The sequence below is a fragment of the Ochotona curzoniae genome, unplaced genomic scaffold (assembly GCF_017591425.1).
Source record: "Ochotona curzoniae isolate NIBS_2020 unplaced genomic scaffold, NIBS_Ocur_1.0 contig_517, whole genome shotgun sequence".
NCBI classification, from domain to species: domain Eukaryota; kingdom Metazoa; phylum Chordata; class Mammalia; order Lagomorpha; family Ochotonidae; genus Ochotona; species Ochotona curzoniae.
The window spans coordinates 61638-79663 of NW_024466454.1; the positions used below are offsets into that span (position 1 = coordinate 61638).

General features: G+C 39.0%; 1 protein-coding gene across 2 annotated transcripts in view; it reads right to left on the reverse strand.

Annotated features, from left to right (window-relative positions):
- Window positions 1-18026, reverse strand: part of NUCB2 (nucleobindin 2) — a 46514-nt gene that overhangs the window by 6785 nt on the left and 21703 nt on the right. For both annotated transcript variants that reach the window (XM_040989036.1, XM_040989037.1), the window contains exons 3-11: window positions 17848-17991; window positions 16790-16897; window positions 15099-15225; window positions 11398-11501; window positions 9924-10109; window positions 9633-9723; window positions 9036-9094; window positions 8862-8954; window positions 4762-4851 (exon numbers count right to left, since the gene is read on the reverse strand). In XM_040989036.1, coding sequence (XP_040844970.1) covers window positions 4762-4851; window positions 8862-8954; window positions 9036-9094; window positions 9633-9723; window positions 9924-10109; window positions 11398-11501; window positions 15099-15225; window positions 16790-16897; window positions 17848-17991 — 1002 coding nt within the window. The remainder of the gene's footprint in view (window positions 1-4761; window positions 4852-8861; window positions 8955-9035; window positions 9095-9632; window positions 9724-9923; window positions 10110-11397; window positions 11502-15098; window positions 15226-16789; window positions 16898-17847; window positions 17992-18026) is intronic.

Sequence of the window (18026 nt, forward strand, 5' to 3'; positions counted from 1 at the left end):
TAAAGATAGGTCATCAAGGACTCACTCATATACTATTAGATGGAACATAAACAAGTACTCATTAGCAAGGTATGAGAGATTTCTCTGCAACACCCCCCAAAATCGTTACACACCTCAATTGAAGAGGTGACATTGAAACAGTTGTAGAAGGTAATCAAGAACTTACATGTAATTTTTACATATTGTCTACTCAATACTATGTCAGACATCTAATGTTTGCCTGGATTTAACCTGTAATTTATGCTTGGTTGATTGTTACTTTTTGAACCTGTCACTGATACTGTCTAAACCAAGAGGTGTGGAAGAATTGAACTTTTTTTTTTTTTCTTTTAACATATTGTTCACTCAACACTATACCAATTAATCCCATAACATTGTATATCGACGCTGATGTTTTGTTGGGGGTTTTAACTGACTGGAACTTTACTCTGTTAGCTCTACCTTCAGACCAGAGAAGGTCTCCCCAAGAGGCCACTGAACTTATCTGGACAATAAAACGCTGGACTTTATGCTAGGTACATGCTCACAATGAAGGAATTTCAACTGAACTTGAACTGTGGTTATGCAGCAAGATGGAGCAATCCACTATGGGAGGAGGGGTGTGGGAGGGGCGGGGGGACTCCCCAGTGCTTATAAATCTGTTTCACATAATACAATGTTAATAAAAAAAAAAATTCAAAAAAAAAAAAAAAAAGAAAAGCAATACTTCAGAAAATGCTTTTTATTATGCTGAGTGGATCTTTTTTTAAAGCTGATTTGGAGTTCTGGTTTAAAGATGGGCTAAAACACACATTTTTTTAAATCACAAGAGGCAAAATAGTGACAATTATTAGGTCAATTAAAAAACATTGATTTTTAAGGGATCTTTTTAAAAGATTCATTTATTTTTGGAAAGCCAGACTTACAGAGAGAAGGAAAGACAGACAGGAAGATCTTCCACTGCTGGTTCACTCCGTAAGTGGCCACAACAGCCAGAGCTGAGCTGATCTGAAGCCAGGAGCTAGGAGCCTCTTTCAGGTCTCCAACACAGGTACAGAATCCCAAGGCTTTGGGTCATCTTCTACTGCTTTCCCAGGCCACAAGCAGGGAGCTGGATGAAAAGTGGAGCAGCTGGTACACAAACGGGCACCCATATGGGATCCCAGCACAAGCAAAGCACGGACATTAGCCATTAGGCTACCATGCCGGGCCTGAGATTTTGGGTCATCTGCTTTCCTAGGCTATAAACAAGGAGTTAGATGGCAAGTGGAGCTGCTGGACATGAACTGGTGCCCTTTTTGGATGACAGTGCTTGCAGGAGGAGAATTAATTAATCATTATTGAGCTGTCATGCTGACCTCTACATAATATTTTAAAAGGCAAAACAGCAAGTTTACAATAGGAATATCTGGTAGACGCTGCCTTAACCACACAATCAAACCTAACAGTGTCAGCTACGGGCCACATCAAAGCATGTGCCTACAGACACCATCCACCGAGTGTCTCTTCTGTACTGTCCAAGGGATATTCTGCCACACAATTGGCCTGATCTCTTTAAAACATCAATGCCAGGAAAAATACATGAAGACCGAGGAACTGCTTTGGATTACAGGGGACTAAAAAGACACTGCAACTCACTTCAATACTGACATGGTCTTTCTTTTGTTACAAAGAATGTCCCTCAGGAGATTGACAAAAACCAATGAAGTCAATGGGAGAGGAGTATGCTGTGTGTATTGGACATTTTACTATGATTAGGAAGACAAATCTTTATTGGCAAGAAATGTACACTCTAGTATTAGGGTGAGAACAGCATCATGTGCAATTTACTTTTAAGCAGCTCAAAAAAATTATATATACATCTATGACATCAGCATACACTTAGACATATATAATTACATGGTAACACACACAAAGAAAGAGATTAACAAGAAATAGAAAGAAAAAAGAAAGACAAAGCAAATGTAGTAAAATGGGCAATTTTGGTGAAGAGTTATTTATGAATTCCTAGCCTATTCTTTTAACTCTGAAATTATGTCAAAATTTAAAAGTACATAATTATTTATTGACCTTCTAGTTTACTAGATACACTAAAGAGAAGGCAGATTCATATAATCTTAGCATTCTTAATCAACATCCAGAAATATTTCAAACATTAAACAAAAACTCAAATGAGGCAGTGGGAGTAAGAGGGGAGCTGGTGTTATGGTGTAGCAGCTTTAGGTGTTACCTTCAACTCTGACAATGACACATCGGTGCTAGTGCAAGTCCCAGCTGCTCCAGTTACAATGGAGTTCCCTGCCAGAGCCTGGGAAAAGCAAATGGCCTCCTGCTACTCACTTGGGAGACCTGGACTGAGTTCCACACTCCTAGCTTCAGCCAAGCTCAGCCACAGCAGCTGCAGGCATTTGGGGAGTGAACAGTGCATGGCAGTTCTCTCTCTCCCTCTCATATAAATAAATGTAAACAAGTTAAATAAAATACTCCATTGTTAGAAAAAAAATACCCAAAACAAAAGCAGGCTGGTCCTAAACGAAAGCAGCCAACTGTCCTCAATTTTAGAACTTTTCAGTTTTAGAACTTTTCAGTTTTAGAAGTGAACATTTCCAGAGTCGGTGCAGTGACATGCACACTAAGCCCCTACCCTGTGGTGCCAGCAATCCATATGGCCACCAGTTCATGTCCTGGCTGTTCTGCTTCCCATCCAGCTCTCTGCTTATGACCTGGAAAAGCAGTGAAGGCTGAGCCAAGTACTTGGGCCCCTGCTCCCACATGGAAGATCTGGAAGAGGTGCCTGACTCCTGGCTTTGGATCAGCTCAGTCCTGGCCACTGTGGCCATTTAGGGAGTAACCAGAAGGAAGATCACTCTGTCTCTCCTTCTCTCTGTAAATGCCTTTCCAATTAAAGTAAATGAAATTATTTTTTAAAAAATAAAACATTTTTATTTTATAAAATAAAATAAAAAATAAAAATATGTTTTTTAAAATGTTTTTTAAATATGTTTAACAAAATGTTTTAAAAAATAAAACATTTATTTTATGGGGATCTCTAAGTTCTAGGTAAACCAGCAAAGTTGGTCTCTCTATCTCATACTATTTTTAGCACAACTGAAAACCTAACTTAAATACAGTCTATTCATTTTTATGTAGAAGACAATATTCTTGCTTTAATGTTATTATTCTTTTAAAGTTGTGAATGCATTTATTTAGAGCTGACTATGATATAAACTGCATAATCTTCTGGAGCAATTTATAAGATATATTGATATATGATGAAATAGTACATATAATCACATAAAAATACATATAGTGAAAGATCATAATTATAATTAAGATATAATGAAAAACATTTTTAAATATGTCCAGTTTTGACAATGGCTTTATTCCTGAGATTTAACCACAGGTATCACATGGGACTGGCACCATGGCCTAGCAGCTAAAGTCCTTGCCTTGAATGTGCCGGGATCCCGTATGGGCGCCGGTTCTAATCCCAGCAGCCCCACTTCCCATCCAGCTCCCTGCTTGTGGCTTGGGAAAGCAGTTGAGGACAGCTGCACCCATGTGGGAGACCTGGAAGAACTCCTGGCTCCTGGCTTCGGATTGGCTCAGCTCCAGCCATTGCAACTGCTTGGGGAGTGAACCATCAGACAGAAGACCTTCCTCTCTGTCCTCCTCTCTGTGTATCTGCCTTTCCAATAAAAAATAAATAAGTCTTAAAAAAAAAAAAGGAATCACATATATTGCCCACAAATGTGTACAAATAAGTGGGTGGTCATCACAGAGTTATCTACTACAGTAGAATAGTGGAATTTACCTAGAACATCTATATCTAGAGGAATGAAGCTATAAATCATGCCATACCTATACAACTGCGTGTGTAGTATCTCTTAAATACTTTTGAAGAATGAAATTGGAAAATGTTTACAAAAGATATTAAATTTTAAAAAAGCATTTCATGAACATGCAGAATCATTTATACAATGTGGAGCCATTTTTAAAAGCATAAATATGAATATACATGCATTTTTTAAATGTGGGATAACACACTGCTCGCTTATTTAAGGTGTGTCATACACACATGCACATAATATAAATGCAAAGTGAATTCTAATCCAAATTGGCATAATGTAATGCATAAAATATATAGTCTCCTTCTGAGGAGTAGAATTAACTTCTAATTTATTCTTTAATAGTACTTATACCTGTAATTTTCAACAATGAAAACTATTTTATAGTTGGAAAATATATATCTTTTAAAAGTTTCCCAATTATATACAGTTGATTACAAATAAGCTATCAACTATTACAATCTTTCCAAGAAATTAAGTTCATTATTTTATACAGGTTGAGTAGCACTTATCTGCAATGTTTGGGATTTGAAGTATTTCAGATTTCAGGTCTTTTCTGATTTTGAAATCTCTGCATATACAAAATAAAATATCTTGGGGATAGGATCCAAGTATAAAGATAAAATTGATTTATGTTTCATCACCTTATGCATAGATCCTGAATATGATTTTATTCAATGTTTTTAGTGTACCTGCATTTTGATAGGAGGTCAAGCATGGAATTTTCCTTGTCTGCTATCATGCTCAAAATGGTTTTGGAACATTTCAGATTTTCGATTAGGAATGCTCAACTACAGTGACATTTCCATTTCATTTAGAAAGCCAAAACAGACATACAACATAATGGGGGACAACAAAACTTAAAACAAAACTTAAAAAAGTCTGATGTAGAATTTCTTGAACCATCCAACCCCTTTGAAGTAGGTTCTATTACCTCCCAGCTGTCTGGTTCCAAGAATTCTTTTTTCTCTGTAGCCTTCAAAAACTCTTCCATAGTCACTAATCGGTCTTTGTTAGTGTCAACCTGATTGAAGGAAAACACAAATGTCAGACAGAATAAATCTAACTTCCATTCCTTACACACTAGTAACTGTCTTCTAACAGATGTTACTACACGAACACATAGCCATTAGGACTCACCTAACACCCACAGAAACTAGAGGAAAAAATATACAACGCTCAACACCCTAATAGAATCAGAAAAGATATGTTTCTCTTCTATACAATTCGATTTGGAAGATAAAAAGATACCTAAATATTTGATCATCACATTTGAGTCAGCTGATCAAATTGGCTGTGCCAACACTGTTTTTTTTCTCACTATAATAAGTATAATCTTTCAAAGGCAGATGTTTGGGCATGAAAAACAACCATTCCAAAAGAGAAACTGCTTTTTTCAAGTTTGAAGTGTAAGGAGAAGATATGGATCATACAGCAAGAGGAAATGCCAGATAGAAGTGTGGAACTTAGGGAAAGCAGAGAGCTGGAGACAAACATCTTTTTTGTTTTAGTTTACTAGCATGTAGCACATACATTAAGACCCAGGAAATGGTCAGTGTGGACTCACACATACCTTACTAGGTAGGACACAAAGATTAGTTACTCCTCACTAAGGTATTGAAGATTTCTCTGCACACCCCTCCTGAAACTGCTCTGTACCTAAACTGTTGACGTATGCCTTGTTAGAGTTATAAGCCAGTTTAGACTATCCTAAAATCTGCCAAGTTCAGCAAAATCATGCTTTAACACTATAAACTGCTAAATACTAAAATGAAAATAGACAGGAGACAGCTGAATAGTACTCTACAACCATTTTAAGGTGTCAATGAACTAGTCACAGGAAGTGGTTAAGAACTTGCATTTTTTTTAACATATTGGTTACTCAATACCATGTCAAATAATTCCATAATGTTGTAAATTGTTATTGATGTTATGTTGTGGCTTTTAATTGATCGGGATGATGTTCTGCCAGCTCTGCCTTCAGACCAGAAATGGTCTCCCCAAGGGACCGTTGAATTTATCTGGACAATAAGATGCTGGACTCTATGCTTGGTATATGTTTGCAATGAAAGAATCTTGACTGAATTTGAACTGTAACACAGCAACAAGGTGGAGGAATCCACCATGGGGGCAGGGTACGGGCAGGAGTTGGAGGAATCCCAGAGCCTATGAAACTGTGTCACATAATGCAATGTAATTAATAAATTTTAAAAAAAAGACCCAGGCAACTACAATGTCACCTAGGGAAAGAATTAAGGAAGTGAGAAGGCTAAGCCAAGAGCACTGTGACACTGAGAACTTAGGAAGAAGAGGGACAGTCAGCAAAAGAGAACTGGGAAGATTGGGTGTGTGACACATGAGGAAACAAGGAGCTCTGGTGTTCCAAAAGTCAGGTGAAGGATGTACTTCAAGAACAAGGGAAGCAGTCACCGTGTCCAACACAGGTTAAGAAGTCAAGGAAGGGGGGCATCTCATGCCTGGATCCCAGACGACAGCCACCAGACGTGCATGTGGTGAGCTGTCCCCGGGCCTGCCTGGGCTCTGGGCGTTGCTCCCTTCGGAGTGAGTACACCGAGGGGGGAAGTATCTGTGACTGGGCAGGTTCAGGGCCCACCGGCCACCCTCACTGAGTGGTGAATGGGATGGGGGAGGGACACGACCTTGGGCCTGGGGGTTTAAACTTCCAGCAGCCTCCTGGCCAGACTTTGCCAGAACCTGGCCTAAAACCCAATGACATGTATGAGAACTAGGTCTGGGAGTGGATTAAGTAGAAGAAATTGGGAAACTCCCCTGACGAGTCATAGCTGCCGCTGGTGAACATGTGGTTCAGACCTGGGGGTCGGACAAGCTGGGCATAGTAGCTCCAACAGCTGGCTAATGTGTCAATTGGTAATGGAACAGGGTGGACTGGGCAGGACTGAGCAAACACTATGCAACCACCTGCTGATTGGACTGATGGACCGTGCCGGGCCCTGTATTTGCTAGTACATACAAGAATCTGGTCTGGGAACACCTCAGAAAAAGTTTCTTTGGAGATTTCCCCAATCAAAATGCTGGACTCAGAACCCTAACCAAGAAAAAACAGAAGACAGAAAAGGTCAACCAACCATCTCAGCTAAATGTTGGTAGCAAAATACAGGGCAAACAGAGACTCTATGATGGACTATGTCATTTAGTGGATTTTTCAAAGACCTCATAGTGCTTGCAGTGGCAAGATTGGCAGCATTCATAACTGGTGAACCATCAAAAACACTTGAACAAGAACTTCGGAGCACGCCCTACATCTGGAACCTGGGGTGGGTGGGAAACTGGGTGGGCCTTCTCCCTTAATACCCCCCTTTAAACATGAAGGAAACATGGAAATAATACTCTTATCCATTTTCCTATAGCCCTTGAACCTTTTTACCCTAATTAGCTATGTAAAGATGGTCAAAAATATAATAATTAAAAAAAAAGAAGTCAAGGAAGACGAGTCCATTGAACATGACAAGATGGAGGATCCTTGGAAGGTGAAGTTTCAAAGGAATGGTGGAGGCAAAGCCACATTCAGTACAGACCAGGGGGAAAATGAAAGGTGCAGAATAACAGGGAGAGGAAGACTAGGCAACTTGATACAAAGTTTGAAAGGGACCAGAAGAGTGCAGAGTAACTAGAGATTTTGTAAGGAAGAAGACATTAGAGCATGTTTTCTGCTTAACGAGAATGATTCTATATAGTGAAAATGCTGATGCAATAGTGTTAGGGGGAGGACAACAGCTGGGAAAGTTCTTGAATAGAAGATTTAGAATGGGATCTAATGCAGAAGTGCAGGAAAGGGCCTCCAATAGGAAGAGCAATAGTGTATCTGGGAATAGAAGGCAAGGCAAAACAAAGGCATTGACAGACAGATTGGTGGGCAGATTTAGTAGTAGGAGGATGAAGTAACTCCCTTGATTGAATTTATTTTCGCAGTAGAATCAGAATCAAGGACAGAGGAGACAGAGGAAATGGAAGTGTCATAAGGTAAAAGGAGAAGTGAAAGACTGAGAAGTGAGGAAGTGAGCAGAGGGTGAGCTGACAACAAGCTCCTGTGACTGATGTGGAGTCCACAGCCCAGTTAGTCTATTCCCCAGGTTCATCTCTAGGACACATTCCACTGCTTCAAACAGAACAGGGTGATTCACTCAGGAGTCAACACAATGTGCTTAGGTCATCATCACTTCTTTTTGCAAAGGGCACCACTTATGGCCTTTTGAACAAGTAGCACGCATCATTGTTTGGAGATCCAAGAAGTAGGAGAAAAAATTGAGTTGGATAAGCCAAATTGCAAAAATGATCAGTTTCTTTGATAAGGACAGGCACTAAAATGCTAGGACTCTGTGACACTTCAGATTATTATTTCCAAGTTATTGCTCCCTTCTGTAATAGGCTCATGCACCCCACCTACAATCACATAATTAGCTGGGACATCCCTTGGGAGGTACACATCCTTCTGCTTTAGCCACAGAAATTTAAGGGGATGTACGTCAGCTGGCCACAGTTGGGCCTAAGTCTTAAATACTATGGCATGATTTGGCTTAAGTCAATCACATCTCTGATGGTACCCTTAGGGATTACTTCTAGAAATTTCAAGGTCAGCCACAATAGTACCTGGCAAAGCCAGCCTAGCTCTACAACACTTAAATGCTGTCAATTCCTAAAGCTCAGGAGACACCAACAAGAAATAAATATTTGTTACCACAGTCTATTAAGGTATTGGGATTTGGGATTTATTTTAAAGACTAACAGGTTTTTAAAGTACCAAATACAGAACTTTAGTATTTCTCACTGTCAAAAAATGTTTTTGTCTGATAGACAGGCACATCTTAAGCTCTTTAAATATTTTTAAATTAATGATAACATTTTTATACTAAGGGACTCTAGAATAACATTCTGGATCAAAAATGCAAAATTCAGTTAAGTATCTGGAGTATGCATTTATTTTTCATCCTATTATAAGATTCATGGCAAAAACTTGAATAATCACTAGAAAGAACATAAAATTTTAAAACATACCTCATTCATTACATGTTCCCTCATCCTAAGCCTTTCTTCTTCCATTTCTATCATATCATCCTCTTCATTTTTAGGATCATACACTTTCTCCAACTAAAATGAAAATTTTAAAACCAACATGAAAGAAAAGAATGCAACAGAAAGAGACTTCTGAGTACCTGATAAACACATTACCTCTTTAGTAAACAGGGCTTCTAATTCTTGTTCATCCAGGTAGCCATCATTATTGACATCTAAAATTTAAGCGTTACAAATGCAGAAATGGACTTTAAGGCCTTAAAAATAAATAACTGAAATGCAATCATTCATAAACAGTTTGTAAAACTGACACTGACATGAAAGGCCAAGGCATATGGTACAGAAAAAGATTCTTTTTTAAGAATGGATCCCTATTTTAAGTTTATTTATGTCTGAACTATTTTTCTCCAAATATGTAAAGCAAACATTCTACCAATAAAATAAATCTTAATATTGTGTAATAAAGCCTGTTAAATACAACCTAGCTAGTTTCAGAATGACTTTATATTGACAAAGAAGCTTGTAGTGAAACATGCAATGACTCAAAAGGAAAAGAAATACCAAACCACAGCTATCGACCTGAACTATTTCATCCTGGATGAGCAGTGGACTATCAATACTCTACAGACAGGCTCTACACATTTACTATCAGGAAGATTCAATAGGAAATCTTGTCAGAAATCAGTCAATTAAAGTAAACATAATTTTTCAAGCACTAGAAATAAATGTTAATATTTGTATCAAATCTGTTACCATGTAATTTGAAAAATGTCTTGGGGTCAAAGTCATTAGGATCCAGTCCATCCGTCTCTTCCCATACCTCTTTCAGTTGATCTTTGCTTCCCTGTAAACCAATGTTGGAAAATTGCTCAAAACAAAGTATATATATACGTATATATACAGATTCAAAAATCAAATCTGAATTTGAGAAACTTTACAGAATTCAGAATCAAGACTCAAGTGTTAATAACTTATGAAAAAAGTCTGCTGTTGGTACAAAGCAGTATCTAATTAAATACTTTTTCATAAAGTCACAATCCTTACTGGATGATTGACTTTGGGATGATTTTCATGCTTTTTCTTCATTTCTTCAAATTTTGATTCTTCTTCTTTCCTCTTTTCTTCATCCAGTGTTTTTAAATATTCTCTCCTTTCATGTTCCTTCATCATTTCATACCTTTTAAATTCTTCATGCCGAGTCTTATCATAGTGCTCCAAATCAGCTGTTGCCTAGAACGTAATCATTCACTTAAGCTACACACAGACAAGTATTTCAAAACATAAATACAAATAACGCAATTCTCAAATACAGCATGCTCTTTAAAGAGAGGAGACCAAAAACAAAACAAAACACTGGAATGGGACAGCAGAAATGTAATTCCACAGTTGTCTTTTGGTCATTACTACTACCAGGGATGTAGACACTGAAAGAAATCAAAAGTTGAAAGCTAGCTTCAACTTTAGGAATTTCCCTATAAACAAATAATACAAAAGTTGATTTTAGAAAGTAGAAGGAAGGGGCTGTTATCAATCCGTACTGTATGAAAAAAAATGAGAATGGTTGCTAACCACGTAACTGTAGTTGCCAAGGTACAAGATCTCGTTTGGTAACTGTATTCTTAGTTGAGAGAGGTACACAAACTCTTACCCAGGATCCCTGAAACCAGCAGCCTGACCTACTCTCAGCTGTTGTGGGCGTTTGGAAAGTGAACACATCAGTGGAACATAGCTTGCTTTCTCTCACTCTTGATCTCCCCTACTTTCAGATAAATTTTATTAAATATAAAATCTCTGAATCCTGATGTGTTTCAGAATTTTCTATTTTATTTATACTTATTTTACTTGAAAGACAGTGAGAGAAAGAAAGAGATTCCCCATTCATTCATTCACTCTTCAAACACCCAACAGCCAGGCCCGGGCCAGGACAAAGTGAGGAGCCAGGAGCCAGGAGCCAGGAACCCAGTCAGGGTCTCCTGTCTGCAGGAATCCAACCACTCGAGGCATCACCTGCTGCCTCCCAGGATGACAACAGCAGGAAGCTGGCATCTGAAGCAGAACTGGGACTTGAGCTCGGGCACTCTGACATGGGATGCAGGCATCCCAAGTGGCATCTTAATTGCTTACCAAATGTCTGCCTCAGAATTTTCTAGATTTTTAGAAATATGGCACATATGCCATTTATTGGAACATCCTTGTGGTGTCTGTAATAAAACAGATTAGTATTCTTTTAACAAAAAAAAATGTATAAATACACTAAGTGGTCTAATTAAAAACTACAAATAGCATCACTATAATTTTGGTTAAATCAGGTCAAGTTTGACTTAGAGGTTTGGGAATTGTTGATACGGAATTATAAACCTATTTGTCTTTATTAATTTCTATGCTAACAAAGACTAAGTTATCTCCCTTTAAAAACACTGGGAAGATCATACAAAAATTGTACTTCTACAAGTTTAGCCACCATATTGTAAAACCTCAAAAATAAAAGAAACACAATTTCATTTGGCAATATTCTCACCGCTTTGATTAACATGTCTAAATCTGTGGATTCAAATTTCTCAGGATTCAGATGATTTAGATGCTCAAATTGTTTTAAAAGAGCTTGGTGGTCCATGCCTGTACCTGAAATGAAATAAAAAAAAAACTGTAAATGATCAATTATGAGACACCAAAAATATTCATCAAAATGACACTGTTTCTAGTAAATTTTTCAGTTGATTATTTTGGGAGTTACAAGTATACATAGTCTACAAATACAGATGGCTTTCAACTCCTTTTCAATTATGATACCTGATTTTTTTTTTTTTTCATTTGTATAACTGTTTTGGCAAGTCTTTGCAAAACAATGCTAACTAGCAGTGCTTACTGAAGGCATTACTATCTCGTTCCTGATTTTAGTCAGAAGACATATTGGGTACTTTAAAACATGCATAGAAAAATTGAACTGAAAAGTAAATTTAGGAGCTGCCATGATGGCTAATCAACTGGCTAGTCCTCCACCTCCAAGCACAAGCATCTCATATGGACACCATTTCCTGTCCCGGTTGCTCTGCTTCCTATCCAGCTCCTTGCCTAAGGCTTGGCAAAGTAATGGAGGATGGCCTGTAAGCCTTAGGCCCCTGCACCCATGTGGGAGACCCAGCGGAAGCTCCTGGCTCCTGGTTCCTGGCTTTGAATTGACTCAGCTCTGGCCACTGCAGCCATTTGGGGAGTAAACCAACACACAGAAAATCTTTGTCTTCCAATAAATGGAAGATCTTTTTCTCTCTGGCTCTCCGGCTCTCTGTAAATTTGCCTTTCCAATAAAAATAAATAAATCCTTTTTTTAAAAAAGGTAAATTTATGTAAATGTGAAGCCATGCATAATTTTTTCCAATAAATTCTTCACAGTATTCTTATACTAGAATTACCCTATGAAATATGAAGCCACTGAGCAGGAGATAACTAATTGTATTACAGCAATATTTACTAATTAATTATTACCTTACCTTTTCAAAAATTAACAATATTAAATGTTATTAGATGCATTTTCTATACATATGAGGATGATCATATGGATGGCTTATAAGATCATTTTTTAAAAGATCTATGTATTTCAAAATATATACTTTACATTTTTTTTTTTTAAGATTTATTTATTTTTATTGCAAAGGCAGATATATAGAGAGGAGGAGAGACAGAAAAGAAGATCTTCTGCCCAATGATTCACTCCCCAAGTGGCTGCAACGGCTGGAGCTGAGCCAATCCCAAGCCAGGAGCCAGGAGTTTTTTCCAGGTCTCCCAAATGGGTAGAGGGTCCCAAGGCTTTGGGCCATCCTTGACTGCTTTCCCAGGCCACAAGCAGGGAGCTAGATGGGAAGTAGAGCTGCTGGGATTAGAACCGGCACCCATATGGGATCCTGGGGTGTTCAAGGAAAAGACTTTAACCATTAGGCTACTGCACTGGACTCTAAAGGATTTTTTTTTAAGATTTATTTTTATTTGAAAGATTTTACAGAGAGAGAAGGAGACCTAGAGAAGGTCTTCCATCTGCTGGTTCACTTCCCAATGGCTATATCAGCTAGAGCTGAGTCAATGTGAAGCCAAAAGCCAGAAGCTTCTGGGTCTACCATGTGCATGCAAGGACCAAAGGCCTTTGGCCATCCTCCACTGCTTTCCCAGGCCAAAAACAGAGAGCTGAATAGGAAGTGGAGCAGCCAGGACATGAACTGGCACCTATAAGGGATGCCGGCACCACAGGGCAGAGGACTAGCCTGATGAGCTACCACACCAGCCGCCAAAATATATACTTTAAAGCTATTTAATTTTCTCATAGAACACAGGATTTCAGAGCAATTGCTTTGGTACAGTGGGTTAAGCTGCTCCTTGTGACACCAGCCTCTCATAAATTTAGAGTATTGGTTTGAATGCTTACTGCTTCATTTACACTCTAGTTCCATATGAAAAAGCCTGGGAAGGCAGCAGAAGATGGCCCAGGTATTTGGGACACTGCCATACAACTGAGGGACCAGGATGGAGTTCCTGAATGCTGCCTTCAGCCTAGGCTCCCCCTGGTGGCCTGGTGGCCAATAGACAGAAAATTGACTGCTTTCTCTCTTCTCTTTCCCCTCTCCTCTTTTTCATAAAAAAAAAAACAAGATTCAAATATTTATTTCAATTTATCATCTGTCCTTTGACTTTGTGACTTATCAACTTGCTATATCAAAATTTTAAAGTTTTTTCCGGCTTCTTATTTGATAATCTATATCATTGCATTTCCTAATATTAAATCAATATTGCATTCCTGAAACTAACCAACTTACTATGACATAGAATTCTTTTTAAACGCAATAACTTGGCTTTGGCATCAATACATAACAGTAATGTGAATGCAGTCATTACTTTTCAATGCTCTGAAATAGTTTAAATAGTAATGTTAATGTGATCTTTTAATGATTTGATGAATTTCCTTATAGAACTCTGGTTCTCTCTGACCATGTTTCTATGTATGAAATTATCCCAACTAGCTTTTCGATCTCTGCTTTCCCTGGATTTCCTGACACGTTATTTTCCTATTATAACTTAGCTGCACACATCCCATACTGAAGCACCTGAATGTGAGTCTCTGCTTCCGATTCCAGCTTCCTGCTAACGTGAACCCTGAGTGGCAGCAGGTGACTGTCACCCAGAGCAGGACCGGGTCCTGAGCCCTTGGCTTTGACCTGGCCCAGCCCCCACTGCTGCAGGCATTTAGAGGGTAAACCAGGAGCTGAGGGATCTTCCTGTCTTTCCCCATCCACTGTCTCTCTCTGCCCTTCAAATAATATAAGCAACTAATTTCAAAAATGAAATGGCTTTTTTCACTACTTTTCATTCATGTCATTAAGACTAATAATTTTATTTTAAATATTATAAAAATGTTACCTACTCCAAAATTAATTCAATTTTACAAACTAAGAACCATTAAATAATTACTAATATAAATTTCTGACAAGAGGCCCTGATGCTGTAGCCTAGAGGCCAAAGTTACCGCCTTGGATGTGCTGGGATCTCATATGGGAGCTAATTCTAATCCAAGCTGCTCCACCTGCCATCCAGCTCCTGCTTGTGGCCTGAGAAAGTCGTCAAGGACAACCCAAAGCCTTGGGACACTGTTCCCACCTGGGAGACCTGGAAGAAGCTCCTAGCTTCAGATTGGCTCAGCTCTGGCTGTTGTGGCTACTTGGGGAATAAACCAGCGTATAGATCTTTCTCTCTGTATCTCCTTCTCTCTGTAAATATGCCTTTCCAATAAAAATAAATCTTTAAAAAAAATATATTCTGACAAGAGCATGTCATGTGCAAATGCTAACTGAATTTGGGCCCAGTACAACAGCCTTGTAGCTAAATTCTTGCCTTACATGTGCTGGGATCCCTAATGGGCACCAGTTCGTGTCCTGGCAGCTCCACATCCCATCCAGCTCCCTGCTTGGGGCCTGGGAAAGCAGTTGAGGATGATCTAAAGCCTTGGGACCCTGCACCTGCATGGGAGACCTGAAAGAAGCTCCTGGCTCCTGGCTTCAGATTGGCTCAGCTCCGGCCATTGCAGCCACTTGGAGAGTGAATCAGTGGATGGAAGATCTTTCTCTCTGTCTCTTTCTCACTGTAAATTTGACTTTCCAATGAAAATAAATCTTAAAAAATGTTAACTGAGTTCAGCAAACAACTACTGACATTTTCTTACCTTTTTTTAGCACTCACCTTGAGCGGAATCCATTTTAGCTCTGATCAGCATCCGTAACCTTCCCACTTCTTGTCTTTTCAGTTCATCCAGCTTTGTCCTTACATGGTGACTTACTAAATCCAGTTCTTTGCTTAATCTCCCACTCTATTCATTAAAAAAGTTAATTTTATCAGTAACATTCCATTTTTAGATGAAATTCAACACATTACAGATAAGGTTATAACAAAAAGTATACCAAATAAAATACTTTGGAGTAATTTAGGTTAATTTGTTATTATGTAAAAAGACAGCAAGAGCATTTCTGGGGGACAGCATTCTAACACAATGTGTGCTTGAGATACCAGATTCTGACATAAGAATGTCATTTTTAGTGCAGGCTGTTCCATTTCCAATCCGAGTCCATGCTAACAAGCCCGGGAAGGCAGCAGAAGATGGTCCAATAGTTGGGCCCCTGCAACTCATAGCGAGGAACCCAGCTGGAGTTTCAGGCCCCTGGTTTTGCCTTGGTTGAGCCTTGGCAGCTGTGGCCAAGATCCTGAACTAACAGATGGATGATATTATATAATCTCTCCCAGCCTCTGACACTGTTTTCAAATACAAAAAATAAATCTTTTAAAAAGTGTATCTCTTTTCTTTTATACTTGTTTATATGTGCTCTTTTTGGAGCTGCTATCATGGTGTAGCACATTAAGCTTCTTCCTGCGATGCAGATATCCCACACAGGCACCAGCTCAAGCCCTGGCTGGAATACCAATACACCTGGGAGAACAGTTGGAGATGGCCCGAGTGCTCGGGTCCTGAACCCTCCTGGGAGATTTACAAGAAACTCCTTGTCCCTGGCTTTTGCCTGCCACATTTGACTGACTCAGCCATTTAGGGAGAGTATCAGTGGATGGAAGATCTCTCCTTCTGTCTATATAACTTTGATTTCAAATAAATAAAAATTTTAAAATTCTCTTAAAATTTTTATTACAAATTCCAATTTACAGAGGGGATATGCAGAGAAAGATATTCTGTCTGCTGGTTCACTTCCTAAGCGGCCACAATGGCTGGAGTTGAGCAGGTCTCCCATGCAGGTGCAGGGTCCCAAGGCTTTGGATTGTCCTCTATTGCTTTCCCAGGCTACAAGTAGGGAGCTGGATGGGAAGTGGAGCTGCCAGGATTAGAATCAGTTCCATATGAGATCCTGATGCATGCAAGGTGAAAATTTAGCCACTAGGCTCTTGTGCCAGACCCATAAATATATATTTAGAAACAATGATAAAAACATAATATACAATCCCTCTACAGAGCTATATTATTCAGTCACGAAAAATAATGGAATGCTGACACACGTACAGCATGAAAATGTTACACTGAGGCAAAGACTTCAGACAGAAGAGATATGTGGTATATTTTTACTTTTACAGGAAATGTCTAGAACAAGCAAATCCCCTTTCTCGGTTACACCTTAAATGTTGGCATAATCTCTACCAGGGAGGTTGACTTTCCTCCCTCACCCACTGCTCCATCGTGAGCCCTGTGTCTGTCCTCTATATCCGTCTAATACAGTTTACACTCACCACATAGCCATCCTAATCATGTCTTTCTGGGCATGACTTTCTCGCGCACACTCCTTAATGACTGGAATGAGTCTCATCTTACATCCCAAGGACTCAGCTCAGTGTTTATCTGGCTCAGATACTGTTAATTACTTAATTACAGTTACCTTTATTTCTTCTATATCTGCTTTTTGGAGCTTTTCTCTAAAATGGTTATCTGTTTCCAGCACATCAATCACTTGCTTGAGATATTCATCATAATAAAGTCCAGTGTCCTTCAAAGCAAGAAGCAAACAATGACATTTCTGAAAGTTGTGTGTATGCGGATCTAAAGATTCCAATCTGAAAAACATTTTCTACCAAAATGGCACTGAGACATTGAGACATTTCTACTTTGATGATTTCAATCATTATAACGAAAAATGTATATTTTTCAAAGAGTTTTATATACAAAACAAGTATCTTGTTTTATTTTTACATAAAGGTAGGTTTTCTTTTTTTTTTTTTTTTTAAGATTTATTTTTATTATTTTTTCATTGGAAAGGCGGATATACAGAGAGAGGAGAGAGAGAGAGAGGAAGATCTTCCGTCCGATGATTCACTCCCCAAGTGAGCGCAACGGGCCGATACTATGCCGATCCGAAGCCAGGAGCCTCTTCCGGGTCTCCCGCACGGGTGCAGGTTCCCAAAGCTTTGGGCCGTCCTCCACTGCTTTCCCAGGCCACAAGCAGGGAGCTGGAAGGGAAGCGGGGCTGCCGGGATTAGAACCGGCGCCCATATGGGATCCCGGGGTTGCAAGGCGAGGACTTAACCACTTGCGCCACTGCGCCGGGCCCGGTAGGTTTTCTATATAGTTTACACCTTGAGGATTTAAGTCATATTGTTAACTGATTTTTTCCCTGGTGTCCATCTGTCTTCTCTGAATGAGACCCACTGCTCTCTGAGCTGATCAGCTCTGCACATACTTTAGAAAAAATACTGTATTAATTCTTCTACATGCTAACAACTGTAAATAATATGAAACAGCATATGTTTGTCTAATACTTTTCTCAGTGCTATTTAAGGAATGTTTTCTAAATGTCCAATTTTGTAATAAATAATAGCACTAGTTCAGTGATAAATGTCCCATTCTACTTTACTTAGTTATAATTTCATTTTGCTTCATCTCATTTAGTTGCAATCACGATTCTCTCCACTTAGATGCATTTCCTCCCATCTTACTTACTGGTGGTTCAATCTTGGCGCTTTCCACAGGTTGACTATTTTGCACTTTTGTCTTGTCTATGTCTATAGGCACAGCTTCAAAGGCAGTAAGCAGACATGTAACCATGAGAACACAGTGTTGGGGTACAATGGTCCTCCACCTCATCTGAAATAAAGGGGAAGTGCATAACATACTGTAAA